This window comes from Pteropus vampyrus, unplaced genomic scaffold (assembly GCF_000151845.1).
Source record: "Pteropus vampyrus isolate Shadow unplaced genomic scaffold, Pvam_2.0 Scaffold750, whole genome shotgun sequence".
NCBI classification, from domain to species: Eukaryota; Metazoa; Chordata; class Mammalia; order Chiroptera; family Pteropodidae; genus Pteropus; species Pteropus vampyrus.
This window is the reverse complement of record NW_011889531.1, coordinates 447698-460085: the sequence shown is the minus strand read 5'-3', so window position 1 is coordinate 460085 and position 12388 is coordinate 447698. Positions and strand designations below refer to the sequence as shown.

Sequence of the window (12388 nt, the reverse complement as noted above, 5' to 3'; positions counted from 1 at the left end):
AGCATACTCCCTTGTTGCTGAAGAGAGGTGATATTTGTATCCCAGCCTGGGGCTCAGAGAGAATCAGAGCTTTGTACAAAACAGGGGCCAGAGCTGGACTTGAACTTGGAGCAGTTGTGGGGGAACTCTGAGCCTTAGCTGTGATGCCCTTGGTCGACTCTGGTTAAAAGAGACCCATATCTTTCAAATGATGGGGGTAACTTTGGAGAAGACCAGCCTTAACCAAGAAAAAAGTCTAAAATTTACAAGAAATCATTGAGTATTTTAAAGATACAAAGTAATTGAAATGCAGCTTTAAACTGTTGTCGCTTACAGTTACTTTGGGCCAGTTTTGATGAAATGCATAATTAGCATTTGTCACGAACATTATTAACTGCATACAAATGCACAACTCAAAAACACTTGGAAATATTCTCTTAAGTAGGTTAAGCATCCCCTCTAAATCTTGTATGCATTTTTAATGTACTTACTGCCTCCTTTTAAATAGTGCTAGGTAAAATCCAATTTGTGTCAGCACTAGTCTGAATCATACTTACAAATTCCGCTTCAGTCGTGCCACTGTGAGTGAATCTGTGAAGTATCTCCTTGCATTACAGCTCTTCATACATCAAAGACTCTTTTTGAACTGAGTAATTATAGAAGGGGAAAAAAACAACATGTTTTAGTGCTACCTGAGTGTTCTTATTAATATTACCTTTGAAATGACTAATTATTTTACCATAAAGGTTGGGGGAAAGAATTATGTAACTGACTGATTAAAAAGGCCTTTTAAAAACTTTCATCCCCTCTACCCCTCCCCAAGGCTCTCCTGTATTTCCATCATTACGTTGATTTTATGTTTAATGTTTATATACCAAAATATTGGATGAATTCAGCACATGCTAGCACCGTCCTGCTGCACAAACTTCGGCATCTCTTTGGTGTTCGGATGTTGAGCATGTGATCTAATTATCCTTACTCTTCAGGTGAACAGCATCTCTTTTCAATCTAAGTGTTTGAAAGGACAGAGAAGGCACCCCTGCTGATAACAGAGAATAGGAGGGAGCCCGAGGGGCTTTTCCTACCTTGAGACTTGAACTCACAAACGTATTGTATATATGGCCATGTGGAACACAGCTACCAATCACAAAGTAACCTTCTCTATGAATGACAAAAAAATTGTCTTCAGCAGCCTCATCTTTGCATAGAAAAATCAACAGCACATGTGTAATCTTGTTACTAAGTGTTAGGCTACATCAAAAGATATGAGTATCAAGAGTATCCAGAACGAGGGTGGTGACCTTGCTGCCCTCTCCTGAGCTGGCACATCACACCTAAAACAGGATAGCATGAGTTAGAAGAGCCCTAGGCAATCAAGAGTCCCTCCTGGGAGCACCTAAAAGTGACAGAATGTAGAACTCAAGCATTAGAAGAAAACTTGAACGTTCTTAACAAATGAATGAACAAGCTTGGACAAATGTCTCAGCCTGGACAGACAACATCGGGGGATAGAATTGCTTGCTGTCTTTCAAAAGCTGCGGGCTTGTCATGTGAAAGAGGAGATGTGTTCTATGAGGCTCCAAAGTATGATCCATAGGTAGAAGCTCCTGGGAGACAGGGTTTTAGCTTACAACTAGGAAGAATAATCTGTCTCAACATGGGACAGACTGCTTCCAGCTGTAGTGAGCTGCCTGTCACTGACAGTGTGCAAGTGGATGCTGGATGGTCCTTTGAGTTGAAGATAGGCTTCAGGCAGCAGCGTAGAGCAGGGGAACAGACCAAATGACTTCAGGTTCCTCGGGAAAAATTTAGTCCAAATAAGTCAGTAAGTATTTAGTGCCAAGAAGGTGTTTAATTTTCTAAGTGCCTCAAAATAAAGATGCTTTTTTTTTCCTCATCAGGAGATGACCCCTTCCTGGCCTACTCCTCTCACTGCCATGCATACTCCTGGAAACTCTGAGCAGAACACATATTCCGTCCCAGGACAGGTCAGTTATCTACCTTCCCCCATTTTCCTTTCTCTTGTTTCAATTATGACAATCTTCCAATTGGATTCTTAAAAATATCTTTGCTCTACTAGTGCCATAACATTTAGACTCTCTCTTGCCCCTTGAGATGTTAACATAAATACCATTTTTATTGAAGGACAGTCTTTAAGAAAATATACATTTAGACATTAGTATCCATTATCATACTACCTGGGGCATTGCCACTGTCCAAGTGATTGTGCCCAGAGCTGATGAATCAGAGAGGAATGAACTGATCCCTTAAGAAAGACCAAATAGATGGTGTAACAACAGCATCTGAATTTTTTAATTAAAAAAAACTATATTCTTCAGTCTAATAGATCAGTTTTCATTTATTTATATCATCTTCCAGCCCTTCCTCACAAGCAGACATATCTTTACACACCAATACATTGTATTGACAGAACTTTTTCTTCTATGGGACTATAATCGAGTGTTTTTTTTTTCCTCACCTGCTCCCAGTAAGAATTTTTTCTCACCATCAGTTTTTAAAATGCCTAAGTAGACATGGCTATTCTAATAACACACTTTAAAGGAAAAAATAATAATAATGTCCTCCTTCTTTCCTTCTTTCCTTCCTTCCTTCCTTCCTTCCTTCCTTCCTTCCTTCCTTCCTTCCTTCCTTCCTTCCTTCCTTCCATCCAATTAACCTTCCATCCATCCATCCATCCATCCATCCATCCATCCATCCATTTATCCATCTATTCAGACATCCATCTATTCAGACACCATTTACTGAGGACATACAATAGGCTTAAAGTTAGGGATAAAGAAAAACCCTCCATATGTTATCAGTTAAACAACAAAACAGTGTAAAAATGTGTCTTCCTAGAGAATAAAACACTCAAAGAAGTACCTAACACTCCCTGGGGCATTGAGGAAGTTCTTACAGAGGTGGCTTACGACTTTGACAGGCAGAGAAGGGCTCAAGAAGAGCATACTCCATGCACAACAAGATGGGCAAAGGCAGGCGAGATGAGGGATCGTGGTATGTCCCATATCGATGTGAGGTCTTGAGTGGCTGGATCAGAGTTTGTGCGATGGAGAGTAGAGAGAGATGAACCCTGGGTAGATAAGCACATCTCCGGGAAAGACCTTGAATGCCATCCAAGGAATTTGGACTTTATTTGTAGAAGGCAAAACCCAATCAGCTCCCTTAATTTGTAAGATGATGCATTTGACAACATTGGCCTGAACTATGTTTATCTCCCTCCTACCTTTGAAAGGGGTCAGAACTAAGTGAGTAGTAACCCTCTCTGTTCCTGTCCTGGTGTATGTCATTCCCTCCCAACACCCTCCTCTCCCTCCTTAGGCTTCCCTGGGCCTGATATCCCTCCCCCTAGCCTCCAAGCCAAGGGATCAGTCCCTCCACTTCAGAAATTGAATCTAGCACTTGTACAGCAATTGCAGTGTTTTCAGCTGTGTTCTCCACTTTTGGAGGTAATTTGTGCAAGTTGCAATTTTGACATTTACAAGTGTATACAATAGAATGGCTTGTTTAAATGGGCTTTTGTAGTAAGTGCACAATTTGGAATCAGGCATGATTTGCATTTTCTGACAATTATCTATGCTACTATCAACCCCATGATAAAGGCAGAAGCGAGTAGGAGAAAATGATGAAATCAAGATAGCCACACACTCACTCATTTGTTTCGCTTGATCCTTGCCAAAATGTTGGTTTAAAAGAAAAGTATAGTTAAATAATAATAATAACATCAACAAGACAGACTGCTGTGATATGCCTCACCTCATTTTAAGCACTTAATATATAAATAATTCAATCCTCACTATAACCAAAAGAAATTGGTAATTTCACTATCCCCAGTTGACAGAGGAGAAAACTGAGGCATAAAGTAATGTGCTCTGAATTACCCAGAGCTAATAAGTGAGGGAATCAGTCTTTAGATCCAGGTGTTCTGGCAACGTGAGTGTGTGTGCGCACGCGCGTGCGCGTGTGTGTGTGTGTGTGTGTGTTTTATCACACAAATTTTAAAATGCCCCAGTTCAAATTCTGTCTTCCAAAACATGGGTGTCCCCAGTAAATACATGTAACTCAGGTTAATCACTCTTTCCTCAGCATTCACATCAGAACTAGGTGACACCACCCTCTCAGAAAGCATCCATTTCTTAAATCCATGACAGCTTTCACAGTGGAAAGTGTGCTCCTGTCTTAGGAGCTATGAACCCGGCTGCTTTTAATCCTGGCTATGCCATTTTCTGACTGTATGGTCCCGTTCCAGTTCTTCCGAGCCTCAGTTTCCCCATCCGTACTGTGTATGTGTGTGTGTGTACTATGTAATCCCAATGGATTTTTTTTTCATTTCAAATGATCTATGATTCTGTAAAGTTACAAAAACAGGTGCAGTTGAACATTCTCAACTTACTTAAGTTTACTTATCTGTCTCAAATTGAAAATGCCATGTTTTCTCAGAGAGAATGAGAAAACTCTAAGGAAGGGAGGGAGTACATTGCTAAGTAGAATCGAGGGAGCTAATAACGTACGTCATCAGGGAAAGTTCAGTAAAAGCTTCAGGGAAGTAAACTTCCTCTAGACAGAGGCTTGCAAACTGCAGCACATGGGTTTTTAGATTTTTAAATGGTTAAGATTTTCAAAAGAAAAAGAATATGAATGTTATGAATAATGTGAATGACGTGACATAATATGAGTGATATGAATTTCAAATTTTAATGTCTATAACTCAAACTTTCTTGGAATCCAATCGCTCTATTTCATTTACATATTATCTGTGACAGCTTTCACGCTACTGTGACAGAATTGGATTGTTACGACAGAGACTCTATGCCCCCTAAAACCTAACATATTTACTATTGGCCCTTCACGGGAAAAGTATGCTGCCCCTGCTCTGGAATCTAGATTATATAGGAGCCTCTGATTACAGGATTATCATCAAAGCTATTTATTATTTAAAATAGCCTCACATAAGTTTGTGAAAACAATTTGGCATCATTCTGTACTAAAATTAGCTATATGACATGTCTATGAAAAAAATGCACAGATCGAAGTCAGGCATTTTTTGAAAGTTTGTATTATATGCATCAATAATGATTGCATGAACAATGCAGATGCTTTCCAAGACCAAGCTATTTCTACTTGGTATTGGGTATGTATGTAAAGTAACCTGGGTAATATCAAGAAGTGTTTCATCTGTTTGGAATTCTGGTTTTAAAAAGTCTTACCCAGCTTAACATTAAAAATTGTGTCAAGAATACATAACACCAATGACTCAAATTTAGTGAATTATATAACTCTCCAATTTGTTTTATGCATCACTGCCCTGCCGCCCTGCATAACTGATTGTTTGGATTTAAATCCAAAATATTTGGATGAAGTTTAAAAATTCAGTCCAGATTTCTGGGACCAGTACAAAGCTCTGTCTGCATGTTTTACTCTCTAATCAGTTACTTGGTTTGACTTGGGAACTTGTCATTTGATTCATAAAGCCCAAACTTGCCCTCTACAATTATAATGAAGTCCCTTAAAAAACACAGCAGGTAGAAATATTGGTATATAGTTAAGGACATATAAATGGTTAATCAACCTCTCATTTATTTGGCACCCAAGGAAATGAGGTGTTCTGGATAATTGAAATTCTTGGATGACCAAAGGTTATCTTTCCATAGAAATCATGTAATAGGAATCATTTTGAAATGTAATTAATATTTTCCTGACTTCTTATAAAAATTATACTGAACATGCTTTAATCTTTCTTGATAACTTAGACATTATTATGAGCATCGGTTACTGTACTGTGCTATAATATTATATTATGCTGTAATTGTACCCTCAGGAGCTATTAAGATGAGTAGGAATGCTTGCTTCTAAATTAAGTGGCCATAGATTATTGTGCTTTTTAAGTTTTGACTTTTCTGTGTCATTTTCCTTGGCCCCCTGTGCTGTCGGCTTTCGTGTCTCAGTGTTCCCAGTGTGCCTCTAGAAGTGTTTTTGCTTCCTCGCCATCTGATTTGCCAAGGAGTGGGAATCACATGGCTATGTTTGTTAAGAGTTCTTTGTCCAAAGTCAGTTCTCTATCAGTGAGGATACAGAAGCCGTTTAGCAGCACCTGGTTTTTGTGATGGCTCTTGAGTTGAGAGGCCTTTTCTAGCTCTTGTAGACTTTATGGTAGTCTTTCGGAGTAGTGATCTTGCCAGAAGATAAGTTTTTTGTGCAGCGGAATCATGCTGAATAGACTGAAAAGTTCACTTTTGATTAAAGCTCTATGTTATCATTCTAGTTCATTTCTTTTAAATATAGATTATGCTGTAATCCTATTTTTACTCCATAGGGTGGCAATATCAGGCTTAAAGAGTAGATTACTTGCGGCTGTCATTGATATAACTAAAATCTTGTATTTCCTTGAATTCATTGTCTCCACTTTTGGAACATTTGCTTTGTAGTCAATATTCTTTTCCATTCGCACGGTGCCATGTGTTCCCTGTATATCATTGTCATGCCTGCAAGTGTGTCAGGATCCACGCAGGTGTGCCACACTCTGAGAAAGCCTGGCGTGTGCAAATCTCGATTTCTCAAAACAGCGAATGAATTGTACATAGGGTGACTTTCAAACCAAATTTAAATCCCTTTAAATAATGCGCTCCACTAGCATATTTCAAATTGCTTTCTATACTTCACCAGATTTGTAATGAAGTTTTAAGAACACTTCTTTTGTGAAAATGAGATACGTCTTTTGCATATGTGTCACAGTTAAGGTAGAAAATTGGAGTTGTATCTATAAAATGGAACAATGGAGCAAATCTATAAATTACAGTCTTGTTTACACTTCTACAAAAACCATGATTATTTGCTTGTTTGAACCAAGTCCCCTTTACTTCCTTAGAGGTGTCATTGCCTAGCTAAGTGAGAAATTATAAATTTGAATTTGACACATGGGGGTCATTTGTCCCCATGTTGCACAGATTTCCAAATAGATACCAGTCTGACATAATTATGAGAAAATGACAGTTATGGCCATGTTGCAGCAGGTTTGGCTAACAAATATTTATCCTTCAACTAGAACTACAGACAGAAGCCTAATTAATGGAATAGTTAGCAGTGGTTTCCTATTTGCAAACATTAGTCAAGTTATAGCTTTAGCAATAATAGATATGCCTTTTGTTCCCTTTGATTCATTTAACTAATGCTTGTATTGTATGTTTTCTCCTTTATAGGAATCCCAACATCTGACTCCAGGATTCACCTTACAAAGTAGGTGTTTTTAAAAAAATATTCTTCTTAGTTAAAACAGTCATGTCTTCTCCTATCTCTTCTCTAGCCTATGTAACAACGCTGAAATATAAAATAACAATAACGAAAAGTCATATCGTGATATATCCACTTGGTCCTTTTTTATCATCTATTTTTTTATGGCGGGATACCGTGAAAAAGTATAATTGGAAGGGCGCGTGTTTGAAGACCACTTTAATTCACAATAATCATTCAGTGGTAGAAAACATGGATAGTAATGATGTGTGCCCTTTCTTTTCAGAGTGGAGCGACCCGACCAGCAGAGCTTCTACAAAGTCAGTATCGCTCAAGTCGTGAGTACTTTGGTTTCTAAAACAGGCTTCTTCAGTGGCATTTGGCAAGGAATTGCTGCCTCAGGGCTGAGAAAATCTTTTCTCCTGCTCCTTGAAAGTATGAACCTTGACTTAAAACTAATGTAGAGTTTTGTTGGAGAGGGGAGCGAGATTACCCATGATAAGCAAGTAACAGTAAAAGTGAATAAGGTTGTCTTTAGAGTCTCTGATGATGCAGACGCAGGCTAGGTCGGTACCTTGGATATAAAAACAACTGTGATTCTTGACTAGTTGTTTGAGCATTGTGTAACTTCAGCCACAGACATCACTATATGCGTAGTCACCCACCACTAACTAGGATGGAGAAAGAACACGTCTTAACAGCCATGATTGGATGTGAAATGTTGAGTGGATATAGCTACGGCTGGTCAACCCAAGAACTCGCTGTCTGCAGGTCATCCAATGACTGTATGTTGAAGACAGACAAGGGCATTTAGGAAGAATTGGAATAAGAGATTACGTGATGCTAGACGGAAGTTCATAAGCCAGGGCCCCGTAATCGCTCAACATTGTCTTCATTTTTTATTAATGCTAATCATAGGAGGGATATGGAGAAACCAATTTCTTTAGATTAACTATTGTAGATTTTGTAATACCCATTGGTCCAAGAGTACATCAAGGTGTATTGCTCTCACAACTACTTTCATTCCTAATAATAGAAAATGGAAGTCGACTTTTCTGTGTGAGTAATAGTCACGTACTTGAAATTTTTCAAAATGAAATAATTTATGACATTCGAGTGGCCTAATGGCACACTTGAATTGAATGGCTCACCTTTTGGAAGATCACAAATAATTGCATAAAACAACTGGGAATGACTCCCAAATAGATGGAAGCTCTGAGAAAGTCGATGGCATTTCCATGTTCTGATTCTGTTTAGCAGGAAAGTACCCTAAATGCTGACCCCATCACTAATCCTCGTATTTGGTTTTCTGGGCTGATCTGTGCCTCTTAATTCAGAGTTCAGCTTCAATAACCAAGAATTCTCCATTTTAAGAAGCAAGAAAAAATAAGAGAGGGGGGAAATAAAACTGGAACCCAGATTTAAGGACCAAACTATATGCAAACATAGAAATCAAAATCATCCTCAGTATGCTTATTTCAGGTTTTCTATTAATCACATTTTAAATTGCCCTCCCCCTTGTAATCCTGGTAAGCAATAGATCTTATCCTCTTAACTTGCCCTCCATTAAAAATCAATAAAATTCTCTCTCTCTCTCTCTTTCTCTCTCTCTCTCCCTCTCTCACTCTCTCCCTCCCTCTCCCCCACCTCTCGTGTGCATGCACGCACACGCACACACACACGCACGCACACACACACACACACACACACACATGAACATTTAGGAAATTGACATAGGCTACCAAACATGAAAAATATATAAAAATATTTTTCCCATTGTAAAATGATCTTAATACTAAAGAAAGAGTATTAGGCTCTCACTGTGAAATATGCTGATTTCCACATTGACCATAAAATGCAATATTTCAGTAGTTTATAACTAACAGAAATAAACTTGTGAATTATGCTTTATAGTTAGGGGCTGCATTTCCAGAGAACAGCGCCTCATACACGGGGTTATATAGTGCATTCAATAAGACCAAGTTTCTGTATAGAAAACATCGATAAAACTTGATGACATTTGGTCCATTTTATGAATCGACTGCTCTGGTAAGCTGCTTGATCTAAAATCCAAGCATTGTTTATAAGACTTCAGCTGGAATAAGTTTCCTTCTTATGGTAGGCTATGGGTTTAACACGGGACAGGTAAGTTATAATTATTTTGATTTTTACCTTCCAAATATTTATCAGCTTAGCCATTACTATCATCCTCTTGTATTTTAGTTCAGTGTGCTTTCTAAGCCAGCTTCTAGGATTTTCCATTTGGCAGAGTAGTCTTCCAGGCAACCAAGAACATTTTTGAGTGTAGACAGTCTGCTGGTGGCTGGAGCCTGGTGGGAAGCCACCCCTAAGTTGACTCTGCTACAGGAGAGACACTTCCTCATGGTCAGCAAATGTCCTGGACATATTTGTGCCACTTAACTGCAGTAGAGAGAGATGAGGGTCTTGTAAAACAGGATCCCTTAATTACTAGGGTACTTCATTAGTTTCCCTCATCTTGGCTTCTTTTCCCCGGTCGATGAAATACATATATTCCAGTTGAGCCTGGATTGTGTATAAGGACTGCACATATGAGCACCAAGTCTGAAAACACTGGCCCAAGTGTGCCTGAGTGCAAGCTGGAAACCAGCCAGGCTCCGTCTGTGTTCTAGACAGTCGTCACCTTTTGGAGAAGTGGGTCCTCACTCACAGTGCTCCATTGACACACAGTGCTTTTTATGGGGTATCCATCCATGGGGTGGCATCGGACTGGGGAAATTTCCAGACCCAGGTTTGAGTCTCTGCCCCATGGCAGAAATGGTGCTGGGGGGAAAGCACCGATCTAGTATTTAGAGAATGCAAGTTTAAATCACAGAAGAATTTATTTTTATTTCAAAGTATACAGATAGAGCCCCTTACAGGAAATTAAGCAAATTAATTTGCATATGTGTATACACATACAGGTACACACACAAACACTCGTCAGAATTAAGATGTAAACAGTTACACTCTTTAGTAATTAAACTTAACAACTTAAAAGTGCATTTAACTTTAACCCTCAGTAATTTCTGGAGGAAAAAAAGAGCCAGCAGTTTTTGATTCCCTGAGCTTAGAAGAATCTGTCCCAAAAAAGAAGGTGGAGCACAAGCTCACAAAGCTCAAATTGCATTTCTCAGGAGGTGATAGAGTTGTATATTTGTACAGTAGTATCATGTGTGCGTACTGCTTCTAAAAGATCCATTTTTTTTCAATAACAAGATTCAGGGATTAAATGGACACACCAGATATTGTGTTACTTTCTAGTTTCTTTTTTCTTTCTTTTTTAAAAATTTTAACTGTTTCTTTTGAAATAATTATAGATTCACAGGAAGTTGCAAAGATAGTACAGAGATAGTATACCATCAACTCAGTTTTCCTCAATGCTAATGTCTTATGTAACTACAGGCAACAAAGATTCTCTCATTGACCAAAGTCTGGCCAGGCTCCTCTGAGCCCACTTCTAGAGGAGGCCTCAACCTTGGCCTATAAATACATGAAGAAACACTAGCATAGGTTCTAATAGCCTCAGGCTTCATCTCTATGGTGACCCCAGCCTCCTCCCTTTAATGTGTCTGCCTGAGAAAAGTCAAGGCTGCCAAAAGAAGTTACTGTTTGTTCCAGCTAACACCCAAAGTTAAGGCATTTGTCTCCCAGTCTCTGTGGGATGATAGAAGTCTAACTCTGATAAGGGCCACTAGCAACCCCGATGGGATTCACATAGATGAACCCTCCTGTTCCAGCTTTTTGTAGTTTTTCACCTCCCTGACTCTCCTGAGCCCCTGCTGGTCTCCTTCCCTAATCCGTCATTCTCTGAAATATCATCACCTCTGAAAAAGCAAAACTTGAGTTCAGTTTATTGTGGCCTCTTTTCTCTACTGCTATAGTATAAACTTATTAAAATGTGTCCTTACCATTTTAACTAGTGCATGGCTTTGTGGGTTTCTTTTTTATGTATCTCAATTATACTTTCATTTATTTGTTTGTTTGTTTGTTTGTTTGTTTTATATTAGTTTCAGGTATACAGAATAGTGGTTAGATATTTCTATAAATTATGAAGTGATTCCCACTAATTACTCTAGCACCCACCTGGCACTATACACAGCCATTACAACATTACTGACTATATTCTCTACACTGTACTCTACATCCCTGTGACTATTTCTAATTTTTTAATGAAACCATTAAGGACTGATGGAGGAGAAAACTGACACCATCCCCAAAGAACTTGAATTTTCTTGAGTCGGATTGCTTTATCTACTGGATTATAACATCGTGTCAATACTATGGCTTTACAAAATTCTATGACATTGTCAGCCTTTGATCAGCCATCTTAAACAGTAATATATAAGATATATTCAGTTGCCCTGAGAAGCATTTTCAGACAACATCATGAACTCAAGGGTATCCATCCAGTCAGTCCTTGCTTTCAGCTAATTTTGTGAGTATGATAGAGGAGATGGCAACTCCAAATATCCAGTTCTTTCGTTACACTGGGTCGTTAGCATCTGGATTCGGTCCAGTTGGAAACCATTCAGACCTTCATTTAATCAAGCAGCTCCTGTGTTTTAAGCCATGCTGTCAAGAATGCCTGGATAGTTTCCATAAAAGTCCAATATAAAGGCATACGTAGCTATAACCCTGTTCTTTCCTTGCCATAAAACCAGTTCCTCCACTCATGGTACTAGCTACAGTTTTGAAAACATCCCAGCCATGGACCCAGGGTAGTTGTAACCAGCCTTAGTTTTCTTACGAGTGACAGATATGCATTCTGCATGAACAAATTCTTGGAAATAGTGCTAGTTAGGAGGAAAGGAAATTATACTATTACAGGAATGGCAGGAGTCTCAGACAATTATCATCGTGCTATTGAGCACATGTGCCAGGCTACACCCCAGGCCCCATGCCGGGTGCTTTTACATACATCACCCTATTATACTTGCAAGCCATCCTGGAGGGGCTCCAAATTATTCCCATTTTACAGATGAGAAAAGTGAAGCTAGAATACAGTTCGTTTCCATGAAATGCATGCAGTCCAGTGTGAAAACCAACTCACTGCGCATGCTTATCTTGAATGGATATTTTGGCTATCAGTATACAGATGGGTTGAGTAAGTTACATCACTCCTTGGTGGGAAAACCTGAATGCA

General features: G+C 38.9%; 1 protein-coding gene across 4 annotated transcripts in view; it reads left to right on the top strand.

The window, feature by feature from the left end:
* AFF2 (AF4/FMR2 family member 2) overlaps positions 1–12388 on the top strand; it is a 449558-nt gene that overhangs the window by 296753 nt on the left and 140417 nt on the right. For 2 of the 4 annotated variants that reach the window (XM_023526242.1, XM_011385685.2), the window contains exons 5-7: positions 1881–1967; positions 7194–7230; positions 7511–7544. In XM_023526242.1, the coding sequence (XP_023382010.1) occupies positions 1881–1967; positions 7194–7230; positions 7511–7544 (158 nt within the window). The remainder of the gene's footprint in view (positions 1–1880; positions 1968–7193; positions 7231–7510; positions 7545–12388) is intronic. The other 2 variants (XM_023526244.1, XM_023526243.1) reach the window with 1 other exon arrangement.